Source organism: Necator americanus, chromosome II (genome assembly GCF_031761385.1).
Source record: "Necator americanus strain Aroian chromosome II, whole genome shotgun sequence".
Classification (NCBI taxonomy): Eukaryota; Metazoa; Nematoda; class Chromadorea; order Rhabditida; family Ancylostomatidae; genus Necator; species Necator americanus.
The window spans coordinates 24,404,862-24,427,646 of NC_087372.1; the positions used below are offsets into that span (position 1 = coordinate 24,404,862).

At 43.3% G+C, this 22,785-nt stretch overlaps 11 protein-coding genes across 16 annotated transcripts; 9 read left to right on the forward strand and 2 right to left on the reverse strand.

Moving 5' to 3' along the window:
• Positions 1–196: 196 nt before the first annotated feature.
• RB195_019295 (uncharacterized protein) lies at positions 197–3,652 on the reverse strand (the record flags this gene model as incomplete). Of its 2 annotated transcripts, XM_013445018.2 has the most annotated exons (3): positions 197–328; positions 3,165–3,293; positions 3,611–3,652. In XM_013445018.2, 3 exons carry the CDS (start codon positions 3,650–3,652, stop codon positions 197–199), a joined length of 303 nt encoding a protein of 100 aa, XP_013300472.2. The 2 variants fall into 2 exon arrangements, with proteins under 2 accessions (XP_013300472.2, XP_064042970.1); XM_064187089.1 differs by lacking the exon at positions 3,611–3,652 and having other exon boundaries at positions 3,165–3,251.
• Positions 3,653–3,797: 145 nt separating this feature from the next.
• Positions 3,798–4,361, forward strand: RB195_019296 (uncharacterized protein; the record flags this gene model as incomplete). The annotated part of the gene is made up of 1 exon (XM_064187090.1): positions 3,798–4,361. One exon carries the CDS (start codon positions 3,798–3,800, stop codon positions 4,359–4,361), a length of 564 nt encoding a protein of 187 aa, XP_064042971.1.
• A 126-nt stretch (positions 4,362–4,487) lies between these two features.
• RB195_019297 (uncharacterized protein) lies at positions 4,488–6,123 on the forward strand (the record flags this gene model as incomplete). The annotated part of the gene is made up of 2 exons (XM_064187091.1): positions 4,488–4,513; positions 4,590–6,123. 2 exons carry the CDS (start codon positions 4,488–4,490, stop codon positions 6,121–6,123), a joined length of 1,560 nt encoding a protein of 519 aa, XP_064042972.1.
• RB195_019298 (uncharacterized protein) lies at positions 4,765–6,123 on the forward strand (the record flags this gene model as incomplete). The annotated part of the gene is made up of 1 exon (XM_064187092.1): positions 4,765–6,123. The coding sequence occupies one exon, from the start codon at positions 4,765–4,767 to the stop codon at positions 6,121–6,123; it is 1,359 nt and encodes a 452-aa protein (XP_064042973.1).
• Positions 6,124–6,161: 38 nt separating this feature from the next.
• Positions 6,162–6,494, forward strand: RB195_019299 (uncharacterized protein; the record flags this gene model as incomplete). Its single annotated transcript, XM_064187093.1, has 1 exon — positions 6,162–6,494. The coding sequence occupies one exon, from the start codon at positions 6,162–6,164 to the stop codon at positions 6,492–6,494; it is 333 nt and encodes a 110-aa protein (XP_064042974.1).
• A 536-nt stretch (positions 6,495–7,030) lies between these two features.
• Positions 7,031–7,462, forward strand: RB195_019300 (uncharacterized protein; the record flags this gene model as incomplete). 2 transcript variants are annotated; one of them, XM_064187095.1, is made up of 1 exon in its annotated part: positions 7,031–7,462. In XM_064187095.1, the coding sequence occupies one exon, from the start codon at positions 7,031–7,033 to the stop codon at positions 7,460–7,462; it is 432 nt and encodes a 143-aa protein (XP_064042975.1). The 2 variants fall into 2 exon arrangements, with proteins under 2 accessions (XP_064042975.1, XP_064042976.1); XM_064187094.1 differs by having other exon boundaries at positions 7,106–7,462.
• Positions 7,463–7,781: 319 nt separating this feature from the next.
• Positions 7,782–8,267, forward strand: RB195_019301 (uncharacterized protein; the record flags this gene model as incomplete). Its single annotated transcript, XM_064187096.1, has 1 exon — positions 7,782–8,267. The coding sequence occupies one exon, from the start codon at positions 7,782–7,784 to the stop codon at positions 8,265–8,267; it is 486 nt and encodes a 161-aa protein (XP_064042977.1).
• Positions 8,268–8,475: 208 nt separating this feature from the next.
• RB195_019302 (uncharacterized protein) lies at positions 8,476–8,910 on the forward strand (the record flags this gene model as incomplete). Its single annotated transcript, XM_064187097.1, has 1 exon — positions 8,476–8,910. One exon carries the CDS (start codon positions 8,476–8,478, stop codon positions 8,908–8,910), a length of 435 nt encoding a protein of 144 aa, XP_064042978.1.
• Positions 8,911–8,959: 49 nt separating this feature from the next.
• Positions 8,960–9,289, forward strand: RB195_019303 (uncharacterized protein; the record flags this gene model as incomplete). Its single annotated transcript, XM_064187098.1, has 1 exon — positions 8,960–9,289. The coding sequence occupies one exon, from the start codon at positions 8,960–8,962 to the stop codon at positions 9,287–9,289; it is 330 nt and encodes a 109-aa protein (XP_064042979.1).
• Positions 9,290–9,367: 78 nt separating this feature from the next.
• RB195_019304 (uncharacterized protein) lies at positions 9,368–9,877 on the forward strand (the record flags this gene model as incomplete). Its single annotated transcript, XM_064187099.1, has 1 exon — positions 9,368–9,877. The coding sequence occupies one exon, from the start codon at positions 9,368–9,370 to the stop codon at positions 9,875–9,877; it is 510 nt and encodes a 169-aa protein (XP_064042980.1).
• A 720-nt stretch (positions 9,878–10,597) lies between these two features.
• RB195_019305 (uncharacterized protein) lies at positions 10,598–22,785 on the reverse strand (the record flags this gene model as incomplete). 4 transcript variants are annotated; one of them, XM_064187103.1, is made up of 17 exons in its annotated part: positions 10,598–10,711; positions 11,405–11,514; positions 14,635–14,747; positions 14,804–14,929; positions 14,990–15,066; positions 16,670–16,780; positions 16,843–16,905; positions 16,963–17,094; positions 17,831–17,968; positions 19,064–19,262; positions 19,418–19,692; positions 20,177–20,375; positions 20,506–20,627; positions 20,884–20,979; positions 21,213–21,305; positions 21,420–21,506; positions 22,765–22,785. In XM_064187103.1, the coding sequence occupies 17 exons, from the start codon at positions 22,783–22,785 to the stop codon at positions 10,598–10,600; spliced, it is 2,076 nt and encodes a 691-aa protein (XP_064042981.1). The 4 variants fall into 4 exon arrangements, with proteins under 4 accessions (XP_064042981.1, XP_064042982.1, XP_064042983.1 ...); XM_064187100.1 differs by lacking the exon at positions 22,765–22,785 and adding an exon at positions 21,573–21,761; XM_064187102.1 differs by lacking the exon at positions 22,765–22,785 and adding an exon at positions 21,573–21,725.

The window sequence follows — 22,785 nt, forward strand, 5'->3', positions numbered from 1 at the left end:
GATTAAAGTGCTAGACCAGTCGGCAGAGATTACTTGTTTTTCAGACATCGACAACGAATTGTATGAAAGTTTAAAAAAAACAGGAAAGTTCGAAGTAAAGCAGTTAGATGAATATGGTGAATATGTGAAGTGGAGTATTTTCTTCGTTGGGGAGATTGGCACAAACAAACGCTGCTGCGCAATTCTGTGAAGAACTTCAGTCGAGCGCGTGGCGACTCATCAGATCGAACGAGTAGTCGTAAACATTAACTGGATGACATGGTTCGGTGAGGAGAAAACGTGTGGAGGTATGGTATTCCCGTAGCATGTCTTCGCACTTTTTTAGCACCTGAAAAAGAAAGAGAATAGAAAGTGAAGAATAGCGGGGAAATTTGAAGGGAGTTCGCGGGGTTTGGACCACTGTAGGAATTATCCTTTGAAACTCGCCATGGAGTTTTTTTTTTCGTTTTTCAAAATAATGAAAAATGAAAGGGTTCCACTTCCAACTGCAAAGTTTCATTCTACTAGGTATTGATGTTTTACTTTGGTATTTTATTTTCGGTCGTTGGAGTGATTTTTTCTCCTCGAGCGTATAATTTTTGACTTTTTTCATTTGCTTATACGTAATTCAAGTTTCCTCTCTGTCATTTTTTTATATTCCGAGAAATCGGATCTCAGCTATGAGAAATCGGTCCTCTAAAAAGAAACTGAGAAAAAAATCAAAAACTGAAAAATGCCTTGTTCTTGATTTATCTTCGCTTAATTCAGCAAAATTAGTAATTATTAATTTACTTTGGAAAAATTTTGAGAGTTTGCGGATTCGCTTAAATCCGTTCTCCGCGTCCAGGAGATGAAGATGAAATTCTGACGTAAGCAGTATGACCATCTTGAATCCATAAAATATATAGGATACAACTCTTTGAAATTTAGGAAATGCCCGAGCTATCATTGCTTAAAGGCATCACTCCACGAATCCGAGGTGGTACAGATTTCAGGTGGAGTATTCGTATGCGGAATAGTAGGCTTCGGGCTTGCTGGAGCACTATTTTCCAGAAGGAGTTCGATTGGAGCGCGCCAGCCTTGTGCAGACGCCGCATCTTCCGGGCCGTTTTTTACGGCAATTAGGAAGAAATGGACGGAATCACCCCCTTCTCCATAGTCTCCCATCCCGCATACGAATACCCCACCTGAAATCCGTACCACCTCAGATTCGTGGGGTGATGCCATTAGATCGAAAATTTAAAGTTTTGAGTCGAAAATGAAAAACAGCATTGGTTAATGATTAAAAATATCACATCATCTGCTCAGTAAGAATACTATTGTATTCGAATTAGAATCCGGAAAAATTCATTTCCTACCCCCATCCAATAAAAAGTGGGACACCGCAAATTATGAAAAGAGTGCGGACGCAAAAACTTCCACATTCGAAAGTTCGTATTCTAGCTAGAGAGCAGGACAAATTGATAATTTACAATTACAAATTAATGGTTTCATCGTTGTAAGAGAAGGAACGTAATAGCGCCTAACAGAACTTTCTTTTTAAATCTTTATTGTTTGAAATAGAAAACAGGAACCTGAGAATTCGAGAAGCGTAGAACGCATAGACTTACGCTTACTTTTGGAAAAAGAAAACCTAGCGGTACCGTGCATCTGCAGTTCTAGAGCTATTGTCAGATGTAATAAAAAAAATGAGAAAGAGTTTTGTGAAAGGTCAAACGACTCGTCGTTCGAGCTTTTGCTTTGCACGTCAGTATTGCTCCACTTTGGTTCTGGCGCTGCGTTTCTCTATACTTTCCTTCTTATACCCGCTTCAACACTTCCTTTTTAGAACCCAGATTATTATTTTGGTCTACTTCGTGTGTTGTTAAGCTGCTGTACTTGTTACATGGTCAACATGTTCAGTGTGCTGTTTTGTTCTACTTTTGTTCTTTTTTAGTGTTCACTTTCGCATATAATTGTTAAATTAATCAAATCAAATTATCAGTACATGTTGCCTCTTTTGTACTGATAATTTGATTTGGTTCAATTACCCAATTCTGAAGCAATGAATTTTTACTCTGTTCATGGTCCAGGAACCGCATGGCGCACAAAGATCGCTGAATACCAAGTGTAATATCTCCCAGCATGTCTCCGTCACCTTTGGCACTCCTGATTTGAGCTTGAGAGTTTGAAATATCGAGAAGGGAAAGCATTGATTATGAGAAAAATACAGATGATCCTAGGAACTCGAGTTTTCTTTTCTTTTAAAAGCCATGGTGGCACCAACCCAAAGTATCTGTCATCTAAAACATCACGCAGTTACATACCTAAAATGCTATCTGTTTCAGTACATTCCACTTGTCTGTTACCCACTAACTTTTGTATTGTAAAGATCTAATGGATTTCTCTCTGTTTACTAAACATGTTAGGTGGGAATTTTTCTGGAATATATCCCTCTTCTTTCCAAGGGAAGGAGGTCTACCACTCTCCTTGCGTAGATTTTCATCTCTATTTTCCCCAAAAGATATCATCGTCGTGTTAACTTGCCCCTATTCTTTGTTTCACTGCAGAATCCTTAAAGTAATGTACGAATAAAGAACCAGTTCGTTTAGAAAAATTATTTTCATCATGAAATTTCTGCGTTTGGCGCATGCAAACTAAATTCCTCAATTGGAACTCGCGACTCCAGATACACACACCTTCTCCTCCAGCTTCGAACTGCACGGCTCGAATGCACACACTGGCAATAAAATACATCTTATGTCGTACACGAACCTCCGATCGATCATGCCGCAGCCATAGAACCTTTTACCTACTGCGCTACACCGCCCCATTATTAGCATTATTACTATTATTATTGTTACTACTGTTATTATCATATTGTCCGTGAAGGACAACTTTTCCCTATTCTCTTTTTTTTTGCTCTAAACGGGCAAGACCCTCAAGTTCAAAGTTTATTAATCTTAATTTAAAATTTTATATGTGTTGGAATAATCCTTGAATGAGATGTTGAGTCCCCTTTCCGGGTAACGCCTTGTACTTATAACAATACTTCATGGGCAGCAACAAATTCACGGTTAACTTGCAGAAATGATTTCCTGAGAAGAACTGTCAGTCATGGCAATCTTTTTCAAAATTCTTCAATTTGTTTTCAATCAAAGGTAATGAAAATAAAATCCTGAACACGTTTTGTAGTGCAGACCCACTTGATGCCGTGCGGCTAATCCTTTACTGTCCCAGATACAGTACGGCGGCATAACAGCGGTTTTAGCAACACAGTAGGCAGTATTCATGAAGAGTTGCAAAAAGGCCGCAGCTTGTTCCGCTTCGGGTTTCTGAATGGTATATTGCAAGAAAACTATGTCTGCTTTCTTCTGTTTGATATTTTTTCACAAATATGGTACCTTCCTCTGTGATGATGTTATATTCGACACCGTAATAAACAATGAAGAGAAGCTATTCAATATAGCCTCCACAACGGTTTACCGCCTCATAGTGGCGTGGAGGTGACACTAGGCGTCGAACTGCGATGGACAGCGGAGGTATGTCCTCCGGCAGTATCTCCCAAGCTGAGAAGGAGTTCGACACATCCGACTTTCCGACTTCTCGGAATCGGAAGCCTAACTAAGAGTAAACCACTGCTAAGATTCACCACCGTCTTGGCAAAATGTCGCAAGGTATTTCCCTGATCCATAAAGGTTGGGCAACGACCTGTGGTGAAAGCTAAGCTCGCCGTGGCATGGCTGCTTAGTTTGGAGAAAAGTCTCTTTGCCACTCCAGCATATTCACTGCCTCAGTACCCTGCACACTGGGCTCTGCCGTCTCAGACGTCGGACGGTATGGCGACCGGTGAGAGGCGATCAAATCTCAGGTTGCTCAGGACGTCATTGATTCTGGACCAAGGCGACACACGCACGACTCGCCATGGAGACTGTCTCAGACTGTGTACTTACAACGCGAGAACACTTTCCACAGACGCTGACCTGCATGCCCTTCTCGGAGCTGCAGAGCGCATCAAGTTTCACGTGATTGCTCTGCAGGAGACTAAGTGCAGAAGGAGCGACGTACGGCAGATGAATGACGGTACATTCTTCATTCGTGGAGAGAAGGTTCCGTCGCGAAATGTAGGCGGTGTTGGTTTTGTTGTGCACACAACTGTCGTCCATCTCGTCGATTCTCACGAGATCCTGTCACCTCGTCTGGCCATTCTTTGCCTCCGCCCTCTGCGCCAAAAATCCATCAGTATCATCAACTGCTACTCACCAACATCAACAGCTGATGAATCAGAATTGGACGCGTTTTACGAGGAGCTGGAGGAAGTAGTCCGCAACGAGAAGTCCTTCTACAAATTCGTTGTCGGAGACTTCAACGCAAAACTAGGAAAGGCCACAGAAGAGGAATAAAGGATTGGAAGATTTGAACTAGGGGACCGGAATGAAAATGGCAATCGTCTCGCCGGGCTGTTGTCCGCCGCTCGCCTCTTTCATGGGAACTCTCTTTTCATAAAAAAAAGATCATCGTTGGTGGACATGGGAATCGCCCAATGGCGCGACTCGTGCGGAGATCGATCACATACTCACCAACCGGAGGTGGTATCTACTTGACGTCTCAGTAGTGCCATCCTTTTGTAGTGGTTCTGATCACCGTCTCCTTCGTGCGAAAATACGACTTAGCCACACGACGGAAAAGAACATCTGCTATCGGCAACAAAGGAGAAAAGAAGTCGTCTACGACGATTGCGTACTCGAGGACTCCCTGTCCCAAGGTGACTGGCACATCGAAGAGGACCCAAACGTGAACTACGAGATGCTGCTCAGAGGATTACGAGCCTGTGCTGAACGTGCCTCGAAGTCGCGCACGACAAACTTGGATCGAATTTCGAAGACCACCAAGGAATTGTTGGAAAGAAGAAGGACTTTGAGGCTTGATCCGAATGCATCGCACATTGAGCGGTTAGTAGCAAACACTAGCTGCAGAAATGCGTTGCAGGAGCATCTTTCGAAATACAGGCATAAGAAGATTCTAGAAGCAGCAAAAAGAAGAATGAGTCTAAAGAAATGCCGCAGGGATCTCCGCGAATGCAATATTCCACTAGCAACCTTGTTGAGCGAAGACGGGACTCGCACATCTTCTCCTCGTGAGATGGAAATCATTACGGAGAGGTTCTACTCGAACCTTTTCCGTTCATCAACTCCTGTGTCAAGCCCAATCATCCCCACTGGCGAAGCTCCACCACGGATTCTTCCTTCGGAAGTACGAGTCGCTATCAAGAGCATGAAACCTGGCACAGCCCCCGGACCTGATTTTATATCAGCAGACTTTCTTCGGGCTGGTGGCCATCCGCTTCATGTAATCTTAGCAGCGCACATGACATCTTACCTTCAGAAAGAAAGGATCCCAGACCTGTGGAACAGCTCGCGAACCGTTCTTATCCATAAGAAAGGTGACCGAGAGGACCTTCGGAACTACCGTCCGATATGCTTGCTGAGCGTGTTATACAAAGTATACACCAAGATCATCCTCACACGCATATCTAGGATGCTGGATGAAGCGCAGCCTCAAGAACAAGCTGGATTCCGCCAAGGGTTCAGCTGCTTGGACCACATCCAGACCGTGTCGAGGGTCATAGAGGTTTGCAGGGAATACCGCCTGCCCCTTGTTCTAACCTTCGTCGACTATGAGAAAGCCTTTGACAGCGTAGAAACGAATGCAATACTGTCAGCGCTGGTCGATCAAGGTGTGGACGCGTCGTATGTGAGGACATTAGCCAATTGCTACGAACGATGCACGACTAGGATACAGCTTTTCCACCGCCCTCTCACCATACCTATTGGAAAGGAGGTACGACAATGCGATACTATATCGACGAAGCTGTTCACAGCTGCATTGCAATGGATAATGAAATCACTATCCTGGGAAGAAAGGGGCATACGTGTTGATGGAAGATTTCTTTCGAACCCTCGTTTCGCGGACGACATCGTTCTCTTTTCGAGCAGTACCAATGAAGCAGAAACGATGCTCAACGAATTGAACGAAGCAGGGAAGAGAATAGGACTACGAATAAACAGAAAGAAGACACAGTTAATGAAGAGGACGGAGGAGTACAACTTGAAGGCTCCCAAATCGTGGAAATTCCGTCATACGTATACCTCGGACGTTCTATGAACATGGAAAACGACTTGAAGGAAGAACTGAATAGAAGAATGAGAGCAGCATGGGCAGCATTCGCAGCCGTCAGGGAAGCTACGGACCAACTGACGGACCAAGATCTTCGTGCCCATCTGTTCGACTCGACAGTCCTTCCAGCGCTCTGTTACGCAGCGGAGACGTGGGCAGACACCGTGACCACGTCTAAGAAGCTACTTACCACCCACAGAGCCCTTGAGAGATGTCTCCTAAAGATTAACCAGCGCAAACAACACCTTGCCGGTCTTCGTAGCTCCGACTTAAAAGGAATGTCTCGTCTTCGCGACCCAGCGGAATATGTATCGAAAGCAAAACATAGATGGGTCGGTCTTGAGAAGAATCGACGATAGATGGACTAAAAGAACGCTAGAGTGGATCCCAAGGGACGCTAAACGCCCCCGAGGGAGACCGCCAACGAGATGGGGTGACGTGTTCGCTGCACGGATGGACCAGCTGAGAGCTCAGCTGGATACGGCTCAAGGACCTCGTCAACGTCACTCACGAAACTTGAGAACATCTTGGATGACAATGGCGAGGGAACGAAACGAGTGGAAGAGATGCTGGGGCCCGCACGTCCAGTGAAGACGGGCCATCTAAGTATCTAAGTAATAAACAATGAATAGATAATACTACGACATATAAAGCCCATACTTGTTAGAGAGAGGAGATGAGACGATCGTCGTCTATTTTATCTCAAATTGTTGAGTATAGAACAGGAACAACTGATCCGTTCTGTTATTCCATCGTTTAGGTAGATATCAGGGCCGCGTAAACAAGGTTGATTGCTACCTGCTCGTGGTGGCCCTGTTTTAACTAAACGCAATCAGGCGTTTGAGTGTACGCATTGGGAACACACGAGTCATATAACCATAACCTGCACTGTTATATGGCAAAAGCTTCCCATAGATTGCAAAAAGGTGCTGTCGTCCAGCGCCATGCCAGAGTCCATCTAAAAGGTCGAATGCCTGAGGGAAACATGGAATCTTTGGCGACAAGCATTCGTCTCGTTACACTGAACTGCCGGTTGCTGTCAAGTGAACTCCAACAAGCCGTTCTAACCAGACACCTGCGATATCTGCATGCATCGTTTGCTGCATTGCAGGAAACACGGACCAGAGATTGCCCTCTCATCAGTATCGACAATTACACCATCTACTGTGGCGATGCTACCAACCCAACAACAGGCCGACAACGCCCAACCAGACCAACAACACGCAACGAAAAAGCAACACGACACCAGCGGCGGCGAACAAAGACGGACGCCACAGCACTCCGGACACACCCACAGACACGCCCCAACACCACTGCTCGAGACTAACCGCCACACCACAACAGCCACAGGAGGACAGTATTTTGCGTCCGTGGCTCCACTACACTCCCCCCCACTCGAGTGTGGGGGTCACTCAGCGTAACGCTACCGCGGAAAACACTCTGGGAAGACGACTCTAGGTAAGCCAAGGTACAAAAGGCTACGTGGTTTTGGAACGAGGAAGTTCAGGCGGCAATTCGTGAAAGAAGTCCAGTATAAGCTCTGGTGGCACCGTCAGCCTGAAGATCGGGGTGCTTACCTAGCGGCGAAGAGGGGCTAGAAGGCAGTCTCTAAGGCGAAGTCGGACCGCTACAAGGCTGTGTACGACATGCTTGATACCAGAGAAGGCGAGCGGGCAGTGCATCGTTTAGTCAGAGCACGTCATCGCTCAACGTTGGATATGGAGCGCACCAGATCGTCAGGAGCTGATGGAGCCGTTCTGCGCCGCTCTGGTCAGATCCTGGAGAGGTGGCGAGGTACTACAATCACTTGTGCAACGAAGAGTTCTGTCATCCTCCCATCCCAACCGTTCCCAGCGTCGAGGGTCCTGTTCTACCAATTACTGCCGTCGGTCAGTGCTGCCCTCGCAAAAATGAAGTCGAACAAGGCAACCGGTCCTGATGACATACCTGTTGATATCTGGCTGCTAGGAGATCGAGGGTCCATGTGGCTCGCAACTCTATTTAACAAGATCGTTGCAGAAGGACGGACTCCAGACGTTTGGCAAACTTCCGTGACCGTGCCTGTCTGGAAAGGAAGGAGACATGCGACTGCACCTCGTACAGGCCTATACGACTGCTCTGCCATACGATGAAGATTTTGAGCGTGTCCTGGAAGCTCGTCTGAGGAAATTGTTAGCGTTTCACTCAACCAGTGCGGTTTTGTGAGGACTCAGCACTATAGATGCTATCCATGCTGTCCGAATCCTCCTGGAAAAACATCGAGAGAAGAACCGCAGTGTGCATCTTGCTTTTCTCGATCTCGAGAAAGCTTTCGACCGTGTCCCACATGAGCTGTTATGGATGTCCATGAGGTCGCATAGAGTACCAGAAGAATATGTGAGGTGGACGAAGCTGCTTTATGCGAAGCCTACCAGCGTTGTACGATGTGCTGTTGGAACAAGCAGGCCATTCCCTGTACGAGTAGGGGTTCATCAGGGTTCATCCCTCTCACCTCTGCTGTTCATACTGTGCATGGACACGATAACGAAGGAAATCCAGAAGCAGCATCCGTGGACTCTACTCTTTGCCGACGATGTCATGCTCGCGTCGGAGTCTCGAGATGATCTTCAGAAACAGTGCGTCTTGGAAGGATCAGCTGCGCAATATGGATTGCGCCTCAACACATCAAAAACTGAGTACATGGAGTGCGGACCAAGGATAGAGGATGGTTCAATTCGTGTTGATGGCACCGAATTAAACAAGGTGAACTGCTTCGGTACCTTGGCTCCAAAGTGACTTCCACAGGCGACATTGATCAAGAAGGTCGAGCACGTGTTAATGCTGCATGGATGAAATGGAAAATGGCAACAGGGGTACTGTGCGACAAGAAGTCCCTGTTCGACTGAAGTCGAAGATCTACAGGACGGTTGTCGTCCTGTTGCCCTTACGGATCGAGTGCTGGCCGACAACGAAAGCCTTGGAAAGAGTGCTGCACGCTATGGAGATGCGGATGTTGAGGTGGACGATAGGTGTGACGCTAAAGAAAGTATCCAACGACACTGTGCGCTCCATCTTCGGTGTCGTCCCGATAACTGAGAAGATGAAGGAGGCGCGACTGAGATGGTTTGGTCCGTCTTGCGGCGGGAGGAAGATTCTGTTGCCAAAACCGCTCTGAAGCTCGACGTTTCAGGAGTGAGGCCGCGTGGGAGGCCAAAGATTCGCTGGTTAGACCGTGTGAAGCTGGATATGATAGATGCACGTTTGTGTACGGCTGATGCAATGGATAGAACCAAATGGAAGACAAGAAGCAGAAAAGCGGACCCTGCAACAACGCGACTGTGGCGATGCTAATGAAAAGAAAGTAGGAACTGTTAGAAACAAATATAACAGCCTGGTGGAGGAGCTTGGATCAAGGTCGTCAAGATGCGCTTTTGCACGATTGCGGGGTCGCAGAGGACTAAAACTCTGGGTCGTAAGTTCTCACGCACTTACAGAGACCGCAAAGGAAAACAACAAGGACTCATTTTATTATGAACTCAATACGTTGATATTCAAGATACCAAGCCAGCAGGCGGTAATTGTCGGAATTGATGCGAATGCAAGAATGGGACCTGAACAACAAAAGTATGTGCTTAGGAAATGGTTCTACCCCAATGAGCAGACATCGGACAACGGAAGTCGTTTGGTAGACCTTTGCAAGCAGACGAATCTCATCATTGCATCCACGTTCAACAGGAATCATCGACGCCATCACCTTAAGTGACAACGAACAACCCTTTTAACGCCAGAAGAGCACCGAAAGCTGAAGATACCGGCTTTTAAAGGCATCCACGAATCTAAAGTGGTGCGGATTTCAAGTGGAGTTTTCGTATACGGGATCGTAGATTATGAGGTGAGGAGAGGTGAATGAATCCGTCCATTTCTTGCTAAATAGCGTAGGTTTTAGTCTGGTGGGGCCTTTCTGTTCATTTTTGCCGTCGATGATATAATGCGAAGGGCAGTTGAGCAGTGTCCCGCCGATGTCATTTTGGCACCTTCTGCACGTCTCTTGGTGGATTTCGGGACGATGTAGTAATATTCGCTTCTAGCAGCGCGAAATTAACATGTTGTTAACCTTGTTTTGAAATTAGCTGCAGCCTGCGGGCTGCGACTCCGCCCTGATACATACAAGCAGATGTGGAGTCTCCTCGAGACAACGCGAATTAGGGTGGATGGACATCCTATCGAACTCGTGGATGAGTTCTCTTATTTGGGCTGTATGCTGAAAAACGATGGGAACTACGAGAGAGATATTCAGCAAAGAAGCGCTGAAGCCTACTCGGCATTCAACTCAATGGCCAAGTGCTTGTAGTTGATCCCTATCGCCAACGAAGTCAAACTGGGGGTCCACCTATCCGCAATTTACCCATGATGTACGAGTTGGAAACTTGGGCAGCGCCGCCGACGGTGATGAAAAAGCTTGACCGCATGGAGAGAGAGCTGTTTAGACGACTGCTAGGCTACTTTTGGCTGTTGGTATGCCATAATGAAGAACTTTACTCCGAAGTGGACATGGTGTACCCGGGGATGACACGTGGAAAACATCTTGCCCGGCCTTCTGAAGTAATCATGGAAAACCATCTTCGCTTTTTTGGTCACGTTATGAGGAGACCGTCTGACTGTTTTATCCAAGTACTCCTGAGGATGCTTTCAGATCTTAACTGGATCGTAAAAGAAAGTCCTGGACGGAGGTGGTGAAGGAAGATGTGAGAACACTTGGTGTTCAAGCAGTTCAGTCCAGACGTGAAATTCCCTCCCTTGTGGAATAGCGATGGATGGGTAGATTCTATGCGAACCCTAGCTGAAGATCGAACAGGATCGGCTCGGATTCGTTCAAGGACGACACACCCCGGCAAAGATGCGGATAGCCGCGTTAGGCCGTAACACCCGCCCGCCGACTAAGTCAAGTAAGGGTACATATTTACAACGCAGCGAGAAGAGAAATATGCCACAAGAAGGCCAACATGCATCGAAAAACGATTGGATTTGACTGAAAATGAAGTAAAATTTGAAATGGCTTCAAGTAAGAAAATTCACCTACTACGAAATGTCGGAAAAAGGCGAGAATTGATAACTTGTGAAACAAAAGCTTTTGAAGAATTTCACGATGATTTTCGAAGTGTACGGGGCTAGGATATCTTTGCAGGGACTCCTTGAACGGATTTAAAAAAAAACGTTTGTCAAAAATTGTGACTCACTAATGCAGGGACCAAATTCAATGGGTTGAGTAATCAATTACAAGGAGACTTACGTTCTTCACAGTTTTCAACTTAGCATTCCACAAATGTCTGAGATGATCCATCATGTCCGGTTGATCTGCCACATAAGGGAACAGCGCCAACAGTGGATCAGATAACATCTCTAAATTATGCATTTTGTCCGATTTTACTGTTGATTTAAGCAACTTTCACCATTTGTTTCTTAAAACTCGCAGGAACTACAAGTAATTTATGCAGCAAAAAAGATGGCCACATCCCTTAGAAGCAATCGCACACAATTCTACCGTCATGCTAGTGTTTGTTTGCTTGCTGAAAGTTATTCTATGCAGATGTTGCATTCTCCGAATGTGCATTTGAGAAAGTAAACGAAATTCCGATTGGAGAAATAACTGCAACAATGACGATAAAATTTTAATCTCCGCTAATAGGATTCAACCGCACTGTCATGGAATTCCTGTGTTTACATGAAATGCTCTTATATTTACGAAATTTCAACACATAATCTTTGATGCAACTACTTTTAATATCTCTGCTAACAGTGATCTCGCTCTTTGGAGATCTACTTGAAGCCAATCTCTAGAGAAATTCGGCTCTTGAGAACAGCATTAGTAGCGAGATGGAAAGAAATGGAAAGCCGACACAAGGGTCAGAGTTCCCCTACAGTGCACATGAGTATTCTTTACATCGGCTTGAGTAATTATTATTCCACTTTAATCTCCCTCATTCCATCATTTTCATTAGGTCAGATTCAATGGCAATACAACACCGCTACTAACTTGTTTCCCAAAATCCGTCGCAAACCGTCGGAATTCTTGGAAATGGTCAAAATTAAATTTTGAAAGTACCATTCGAAAGTGAGTGAGCTGCTGATTTCAAATATACTTCCAGAATTTACTTTTGACAAATGCGTGGCCTGAAAACGGGCAAAGTTTCCTCAAGCCCCGTTAATTACTTTCACACCTCCGCAATCCTTCCATTGGCATATCCTGCGGATACATCTCCATGGAAGGAAGGGGTGTTCATTTCGGTGAAGGATTTCCGCTTATTTCTCGAAATTGGACAAAATGTTTAGTACATCCGTAATCAGGAGGTTATTTAGAGCATTTTGGTACCTCCCATCATATGTTGGTTCGAAATTTCCATTCTCTTCAGAAATTCAGGAAAGTGCTCCATCGAAGATTAATAAAACGCCATGCTTTCAAAGCTGTGAAAAATCTCCTCGGAAATTTTTCAGCAAACAACTTGTACTTGACAATAGTTTATATTGTAAGCTTCTAGCTTTGAAAATGTCTGTTTTTTCCAGTGTCAAACTCACAACATTTCGTTATTTGGTCCAATTTTTGAACAGCTGTCAACAGCTTAGAATGAACGGTTAAGTCTCGCGATTCGGTACTTGTCTAGAACTCTCCTTCCTTTACGAGAAGTGAATTAGGCGCTAACATTGGATGACAGCTGGCCATGGTTTTCGAGTGACCAAACTGGAGAAAATTTCGTTTGTTTTCACAAAACAGAAATTTTTGCAGCCTCTGTGAATTCTTTCAGTATCTCAAAAAGCTTTCACAAAGAGACGATCTTTCGAATGATGTTGAATTCACTTTTATTTACAAGCCTCAAAATTTCAACACTGACTCCGCCCTCTTATAGAGCAGGCGATATTCTATAGCTGGAATGGTCTGCCAGGCATCTCACACCTTCAATAGGTGACTCCTCTGGCGATTCGGCGTCACAAAGAGACAATAATGTTTGAACATAAATGAACAGTGACAACAATTCTGCACAGTTCTTATTCATTGGAACCATACAGCTTCTCCAATTTCTCCAATCTTCTCCAAGCTTCTCCAATCTTCTCCAATCCAATTCCACTTTCGGAAAGAAATACAAACAAACGAAACAAACCTCCTGAAAAAGACAAACATGTAACAAATTAAGACGTTTTATGGAGGAAAATTCGGAACTTCTCAAATTTTTGAATTTTCCGTGTCTTGTAGTCTAATTCTAATAATATTCACTTCTTCCTTTTCTTCCCTCTCCTCTTCTTCTTATTTCTTGGTTTAGTTTCGTCAGTCATTTTCCTTCCTAGCCGTTTCAAATTATCACTGCTGTTTTTATGAATAAGAACTGTGTAGAATTGTTGTCACTGTTCATTTATGTTCGAACATCATTGTCTCTCTGTGACGCCGAATCGCCAGAGGAGTCACCTATCGAAGGTGTGAGATGCCTGGCAGACCACGCCTGGGCCGCGATAACCATTTCAGCTATAGAATATCGCCTACTCTATAAGAGGGCGGAGTCAGTGTTGAAATTTTGAGGCTTGTAAATAAAAGTGAATTCAACATCATTCGAAAGAGCGTTGGTCAGCGTTGGTCATTTGGTCACTCGAACACCATGACCAGCTGTCATCCAATGTTAGCGCCTAATTCACTTCTCGTAAAGGAAGGAGAGTTCTAGGCAAGTACCGAATCGCGAGACTTAAGCGTTAATTCTAAGCTGTTGACAGCTGTTCAAAAATTGGACCAAATAACGAAATAGAGTAAGTAAGAGAGTAGTAAGTTTGACACTGGAAAAACTAGGCATTTTCAAAGCTAGAAGCTTACAATATAAACTATTGTCAAGTACAACTTGTTCATTGAAAAATTTTCAAGGAGATTTTTCTCAGCTTGAAAAGTATGGCTTTTCGTTAATCTTCGATGGAGCACTTTCGTCAATTTCTGAAGAGAATGGAAATTTCGAATCAACATATGATGTGGGGTACCAAAATGCTCTAAATAACCCCCTGATTACGGATGTAGTAAACGTTTTGTCCAATTTCGAGAAATAAGCGGAAATCCTATGAGCACCTCTTTTTTCCATGGAGATGTATCCGCGAGATATGCCAATGGAAGGATTGCGGAGGTGTGAAAGTAATTAATGGGGCTTGAGGAAACTTTGCCCGTTTTCAGGCCACATATTTGTCAGAAGTAAATTCTCGAAGTATATTTGAAATCAGCAGCTCATTTACTTTCGAATGGTACTTTCAAAATTTAATTTTGACCATTTCCAAGAATTCCGACCGTTTGCGACGGATTTTGGGACACAAGTTAGTAGCGGTGTTGTATGTCCTCAGCTGCGGAGTAGTAGAAAGAAAAAATATCTTGAAATATGATTTTTTGCAGATAATCATGAAGTTGCTGGTGTTGGTTCTGGTTGCAATATAAATCCTATATTTGCCCCTGTGCAACTGCAGCAAGTTCATCCAAATATCCGCTGAGTAAATCATGGTTACCTGCACTTAAAGGATTGTCCCTGTCGCGCAATAGTGTTGTGCCGGCACGTCGTCGGAAAAAGAAGTACAATCTCACGAACATAGGATTGAATAAGAGTACGTCAGGCATTGAACTGCAAACATCACAAAATTCGTAGAACGTTTATTCTGGATCGTGCTCGTGACTGACTCGACGTATGGGACCAACTCTTGTGGAACATCCAGGACCTTCAGAACTATTCTGCACTCAGTCAGAGCTCCACCGCTCGTCGCTCGATCAAAAACGTTTTCTCCTCGCAGGAATTCAGAATAGGTCCTAGATAAGAAACAGAACGTTGTGGCAAAATTTAGGGATAAGGAACAAGGAATCGCTTACTTGTTGGTAATCACAACAGTATCATTAGCAATGAGAGGTATTGTTATAATTCCAAGACTTCTTTCTTCAAGTCCTTCCTGAAACCGTAACAATATTGAGGTGAACTTGCATAAGAATAAAAAGGATAAAGGTCAAAGTCACTGGCGTATCAATCCAACGCGTTTTACTGAAATTCGTAATCGTTGAGGCTTTGGAACGCGTGTTGGCCTATACAACGACTGGCAGGGGTCAGCGGATGATCAAGTCAGTGTTTTCATCTTCCCAGACAAGTCTGGTACCAATTTATCGACCTCAGTGGGATGAAAGTCTTGGTTTGCACTAGGGCGGTTTCGAACCTTCGACCGTGTGGCTGCAACTGACCTCTGCAACTGACTGCAACCGCCCACCCCTGCATGAGAATCAATTCAAAAAATACGAATTTCAAATTGTTCGCAAAAGATGTAGGAAGTGAAAAGTAACATTTAGAACTGATTAGCACAATTTCAGTTAGGTACTCAAAATTTGGCAGCTACATGGGTTCAATCAGCTTCATGAAAATTTACGAAAAGTTCTGAAATAATTTTGTGTTGTGCGGAATTCTCTAACATGTAATTCTATCACAGTGCGCAACCCTTTTTAGAAATAGATCCCAACTAGATAATACCTTAAGTCTGCACAGAAACACTAATAAAAATTCAACCATGAGACACACATTCACCAAGCCCCAAACAAATCTACTTATCTGTACCTTTGTCGTGAAGAATAAGAATTTCACAGATTCGAAACAGATTAAAAACTTATCTGTAGTCATATTCAGAATTCAGTTTCATTGGTGGTCTCACAAGGCACTAGTGTTCCCCGAAAATGTGGCAGCACAAGTAGTCAGTTAACAACTTTTGTTGCAAGCGAAGATGGCAAGACTTGATAAACGATTATTATAAGGGGCTCGTAATGGAGGGCTGAGAGCAAAATGGTTCAGATAACTCAAGAAAGAAACTCTTCCCTGTCTAGAACAATTTCTTTTTCTTTTTCTTATTAATTTTTTTTCATGACAGCATGCATAGTTTCAGCAACATACAAACTACAAGTGGAGAAATAAACAAAAATATATATGGTCTGAAAAATTGTTTGAACCGGCGCGGCTATGCCTTTTCAAAGAAGGAGCATCTGGTTAGTATTTGAAGGTACTCTTGCAAGACCTTTCTAACATTTGCTGTAGTAGATCATGGGTCAGCTCTTTTTTCAGTACAATGAAGCCGAAAGCAGATTCATTGCGATCAGTTCAGTCGGCAGAAAGCCCTTTAACGCCCAATTTCCATACACTTCTAGTGATATGCGCGACTGAACAGAAAACGACCTCAACCGATTTTGCCCCAAATAACTAAAAGATCTCAATACAGAGAAATAATTGCCCAATTGATCTCCAAGTCCTCTCTTCTTGAAACCTCGGCATTTGAGAGTGTATTTATGTTTTCTTGTTATGTCAGCGAGGTTTAGGTGAAACGTTTTTATTGGCCTGACGTTTCGACAAACTCGTCTTTTTCAAGGGCAGTTTCACCGACTAGCGGGGTTGGTAAACCACAGCGTTCTTAAAGATTGTCACCAAGGCGAACCATCAGGCCAATAAAAAAGTTTCATCTAAACCTCGTTGGCATAACAAGAAAACATAAATTGCCCAATTATTATTATATAATTGTCTACTTGTCCTTGAACAACGTGAGACGCTTCAATCAGCAGCACAACGTCGTCCATGTTGTAATTAGAGCGAACGATGAAGTCTCCATAATCCACTCCAGACGAAGTAGTATCCGTCTGAATTTTCTTCTTTATATAACAGGAGTTGAAACCAGAAATGGGCATAATTGATCACGAACCCGTGTGTTAAAGGTCCAGGTGCGATTCTTCACCTGTGATCGAACTGTATGGACATTGCTTACCTGGAAGTAAAGTAGCGACATAAGGTAAGACAACCGTGCATTCAAACTATACCCTACTATTTGCCTGCCAGTTTTTCTGCTTCGATCGTAGAGAGCAGTCCGAATCAAACTTATTGCGCTCTCTTTCGGCATACCCTCCAGACGAATAAGTCGCACCAATTTTGATACCCTGACTCGTCGCTTTCGAAGCTGCAAAAAGACGTTACTTTTGTGTTGGTTTTCCACGCGGATGCGGCGTGTTCACAAGAATGGCGTGCTCCAGCGTACCTCGTAGAATATGCATTCCCTACGCCGTTTTTTTTTAATGGATGAGCAGAAGAAATTGGGTAGGGTGAAGCTCATAATAGTACTCTTCACTCCGAACCCAATGTTTTTTAAAGGTTCTCACGCTACGCCAATCTCCTGCCTTAGAGCAAACGTGTCGCTCTGGAGTCCTGCTTACTATGGAGGGCTATCAACACTTTCAACAGGTAATTAAATAGTACAGATGGAGCAGCACTCCCTTCATCAACGCAACTTTATGTCTAAGTTCGGGGGAGGAGGGCGCAATACGTAAATGAGCAACAAAAACATGAAGAACGGAGACAAGGATCGAGTCGACATCAGTCTGTTTTCCTTCAGAACGCGTGTATCTAAATGACTTTTGGGGATTTATGGATTCTGGAACTCTCGATTATTAGTTAGTTTTCAGAAAATACATTACCACGGTTAGCGCTCTCAACCGGTGTGAAGCGGTGAAAGAGAGCACCGTTGCTCTGAGAAGTGGATCAGAAAGCACAGCATCAGCATCGCAAACGCGTCGCTAAAGTCTGGTTAAAAGCATTCGGATTAGATAGCATTAATCTTTCGTTACCCATGAAAATCTTCAAGAGGATGAAAATGCGCGTTTCTCAAGACGTTTACACTTCCGTCTGCACTCATTTACCTTGTCATCTTGGTAGTTCCAGTACAAATCATGAAAACCGATGTTCGAATGACTCAGACGAGGCGTCAGATGGCATGCGAATGACAGATGTGGATCAAGCTGCTGAGCATCTCCCAAACAACGCGCACGCCTGGGAATCTAGAAGCAAAAGCTAAGAGAACAGTCATATCATTGTACTATGGTCACAAGAGATGGACCATAGTTCACCAATAACTAGGTAATCATTGGAGAATTGAGATTGAAAAATTACAGTATTGTTAAGAGGCTGAATCAACAGCTGAACTGAGGGTAACAAACAGCGAGTAACCATTTGCTTACAGTTGCGATGCAGCATAGCTACCACCCCGCCGACTGCAGCAAAGAATGTAACTTCAGCAGCCCTATAGCAAGAAAATTAGTGCCGCTGGTACCCATAAGATGAAGATCTAGGTGCATTGCGAGGTAGACAGGTGGAGTCCGTACACAAAGTATCAAAGTAGAGACTACCATTCTCACGTTGCATGAGAAATGTGGTCGACGTTCACAGCAATTAAACGAGTTCAGGTAATTAACGATGAGGAATTATAAGTTTTTCCGGAGAATTGGCACTATCTCGTGTATCGCTTCATTTTTCCCGAAAAATAAGCATAAGCATGAGGAGCTTTGGAAAATTTGTTTCTAAAAGATCGTGAATTAAATGGTAGTAATAGTTTTGTATAGGAGCATGAAAAGTTGTAGATGTTTGCAAAATGGAGACTTGTCGAGGATGCAAACTTCGTATGGTCTCATTTTCAGGGTATTCTTTCTCGAAAACAGAACAGAGGCATTCTCAAAATCACTCAGTATGTTTTTCGATGCTTAGTATGTGCAGGTTACAACGCAGCGTCTTCTTTACATCATAGTCAGTGATGACCAATATCCCCATGTAAACAAATCCCAATCTCTTAATCTCTTCATTGCATGCGCGAAGAAAAAATAAACCCACACTCGGCTGCTGGTTACGGTTTTAGATTAGTAGCCGGATTCTACAAAAACGTACAAACATGTAAACAATTAGATTAGTATTATTGTTGATTATTATTGTTATCGTTTTAGATTAGTAGCAGGATTCTACAAAAACGAACATATATGTAGCTTCAATTTGAGGACAAAAACACACACAGGAACAAAAGGAAACTAGCTAGAAATACAGGAACCAGGTCTTCCCTTCACAACAGAGCTTTCAAATTTAGCCGAAAGGCTGATTATTCTCACCTGTTCTACTGCTAATGGGTTCGGCTGCGGGACGTCAGCAGAGGAGCCAGAAACGGTGCGAGCAGCGCGTGTTCTCTGTTCAGCAGAGTAATCTCTTACTCCATTTTCGTCGTCCACAGCAGTGAGTTGACGGAGATATGTTTTTGGTACTAGGCCTCTTTTACCACTCGCATTTTGGGCTGTCCACCAACCATCAGGTCTGAAAAACTTAGAGATCATAGAGGTTCCCTAAAAAAACAAGGAGAACTGAAGAATAGAAGAAAAAGAAAGAAGGCAAGGAAGAAAAAATAAGGATAAATAAAGGAGACGTTCTCGTGAAAATAAGGCCACAGATATTTTTCGCCACATACAAACCTGGTTTGTACTATCCTTAACCTCTCTCCTTCGTTGATCGTCAGGTCTCCAGACTCTGCTGCTTTTAGGCTAGCTAACACAATAAATACACTGTCCACAACAGCTGCTCCTCGGGTTTGAGACTTCGCTGCATTAGAACGGAACTGTGCATCTCCGGTTGCACTTCTGGCGGGAACGACAGCGCCTGATACACCTCTGCTCTCTGGAGAAGATGAAGCCGAAGACATCGCGCGTCTCTCAATCCGTGGTTGCGGATGCGGAGGAAGGTGAGAAACCTAAATGTTTTAAGTATGCAGTACTACCACATATGTTTCAAAACAGTGACATAATTATTTATAACCACGTCAAGTGGAAACCATGATCAAACACATACATGTGCATTTTATCTCACAATATAAGGTCTATTAATTGCAAGTTTTTTTAGCGATTTAAGATCATCACATTCCTAGGAAATGCAACCTGCAACCAAACTAGCGATAATTGCGCAGCGATGGATTCGTTTGGCTTCACCATCGTTCACCTCCTCTAATCACTGCGAACATTTCACACAATCACGCTTCTGAGAGCACAGTACTTCCAAGAAAACTTTTTGCTTAAATGTCCTGAAGATTGTTTGGAAAAAATCTCTTAAATGCGGAAAGAAATTAAACTAAAAGAAATAATCAGCTATTCGAGCAGAGTTTTGAATACAGAACTCATTTTAGCCACACACATCTGTGAACACTGGTCTCAATTCAGAGGAAGAACAATCTAACCCACTTTTGTAGTTTTCGGCTGCGACTCATCTTGGTTATTCTTTCCCGGATTTCGAACAACAGCGTTGGCTTTCTCCTTTCCTTGTCCGTCTTCCTCTTCTTCATCCTCCTCGTCCTCTTCCTCCTCCTCATCCTGCGAAGCGGCATCATACATCACGCTAGTCCTTCTGTTTTCTACGATAGGAACTTGTGGTTGTGGGGAGCTGAAGGAATGGATGCTTAAGAAAATGGATTCAGCATGGATACATCGAAACTCAAGCTTCTTAAATCTCAGCAACGACTAACTGCACTAGCACGGGTGTCTCCTGAATACTCAAATTTGAGGACTCGTACGTGATAGGAGTCTTCTCTCGAGTCGACTTGTCAGTTGTCCATCCAGAAGTTTCTCCTTCACTACTTCGGGACACCACGTCGCTTGGCCTATCCCGTTCCGGAGCCAGCCGAAGGAGGCGAATCTGGCATAGAAACATACCACCATAAAAAGTGATAAACAACTATTCAGCAGAGCTCAAACTCCAAACCAAAGAAAGGAAATCGGACTTCAAAGTAAAGTCTCTCTAAACGTTTTACTCGTTCCTTACCAACTGGTTTAGCTGATTAGATTTGCTAAAAACGTTTACCAATAAATAAGAATAATTTTATGAAAATGAATAATAATATAATATAAAAATATAAATAGTATTGTAAATAAGAATCAAAAATCTTGCCTACTTGAAGGTCTTCAAGCTGTTCCAAAGCTGTCATCCGCTGCTCCTCGGTGCTTTCTTTCGCCTTTACATCTCGAATTCGTTTTTTGTGCTCTTCAATCTGTGGAAATGTTTATAGAATACAAGGGTTTCATCAGAAACAATTGATAGAAAGCAAGAATCCCATGAAATGAAAAAATCCTATTTAGTGGTTAGTTTTAAGGGTCACTTAATAGATTAGGTTTCCCGCTAAATACTTCCAAATTCTTTCGCATTCTCTGCAGATAAAAAAGTGTTTCGTGAAGAAAAATCTGTATTCACTGAGAATATAGATTGGGAAATGGGATAAGACACCTGTTTATAAAGTTCATGACATCTTCTCGTGAAACTTCGTCTTAGCTGAGAGTTCTCGTGACTAATCGAATCTTCTGCTTCCAACTTATCCACCTGAATGAGTTGAAATGAGAAACTAAATTTTATGATTAGATTCAGTCTTCTGTACGAAAGCACACATCAAGATTTTTGACTTGCTATAATCGGACTGTCTTCTGCTACCATTACCTGAGCATCTAGTTGAGGTAGCCTTGAGAGCACATCACCGATGGAAAGAATCCTATTGAACAAACTCATCGTAGAAGCAGTGCTGATCTGATGTAAAGGATTCAGTGACAAAAAAAACAAGCAGATTACCGCCTAAAAGGTTCAATAAAGCACCTTTACTTCTGGGACAAAATTAAAGCTTGATGACAAGGTCAAACTGGGTAAAGATATCGCGCACCCGTTGCCAGGCAACTGTCCGGACACAGGTCGCACAGCCGCAGCTCGTTTCGTGGGGAATTCGTTGATGGTAAACGCAAGCAGAAACATTTTCAAATGGTCAATATTTCTGAACCACAATTGCATTTGGAGCTCACAGTAGGTAGCAGTAAAGTTCGCAGAAGCCTCAGAGAAAGGTACTGAATGTGTCGCGAACGCCACAAGGTGCAATACTGCTACGCACTCCACAATAAACCGCGAATATATCACTTGAGAGAATTCTCCAAAAATTACGGACACAACACCTGATTAGTGATAAATTAAAAAAAAAAAAGATATTCTCCTGGCTTGAAGGTTAAACGCTGCCGCGTTCTACTCGTCTCTACTTCAACACCATTGCAAAGAGGCAAAACAACCTTTTAAATATTGATTCAGTAAGTATAGTGATATCTCAGTATTTAAAATGAAGAGAAATGAAGAAAAGGACTTTACTCTATTATTTATTTATGCACTCAAGCTACTTCACAACATGGAATAAGACATGCGAGTAAAAGAGAACAGAAAAGAAAGGAGGTGCAAGTGCTTTGGGAGGAAATTTAGCAACGGACGATAAGCAGAAGGTAGTCCTTGTGACATATCCATGAACCACGATTTGTTCCCACCTGTTGTGGGAGCGGTGCAGTTATTTCGGAAAACAACTTCAGACAACGACAACTTGTGGTGAGCAAGGATCAAAATTAAATATTCTCTTGGAAAAGATAGCTTTTGCAGAAATATTCGATGCTGCGCTTTTCTCAGTGTTAGGTAGACCTTACTATCTAGTTTAGAATTATCGTACCGAAGAAACTAAGCACACCTCAAATCCAGGAAACAGACTTATCAGAAGCATCAGACCGATTACATATCCGATGTAACTGCTCAGATAACTCATACGAACGGTGAAATGAAAGCGCCAAAACGCGTTATTGGTGATAAAAGTACGAGACGAAGAAATTTTTACATCCGTAAGTTCTGATGTTTTTATTTCACTAGTAATACAAAGAATTCCTTTGACGAATAAGCAGAAATTTGTGATGCTCCCGGAACCTAAGATTGCTGGATTTGTGGCGGGTTTAAGCCCTGAATAATGTACTTCCCGAAACCTACTCACCAGTAGAATAAACCACAACAT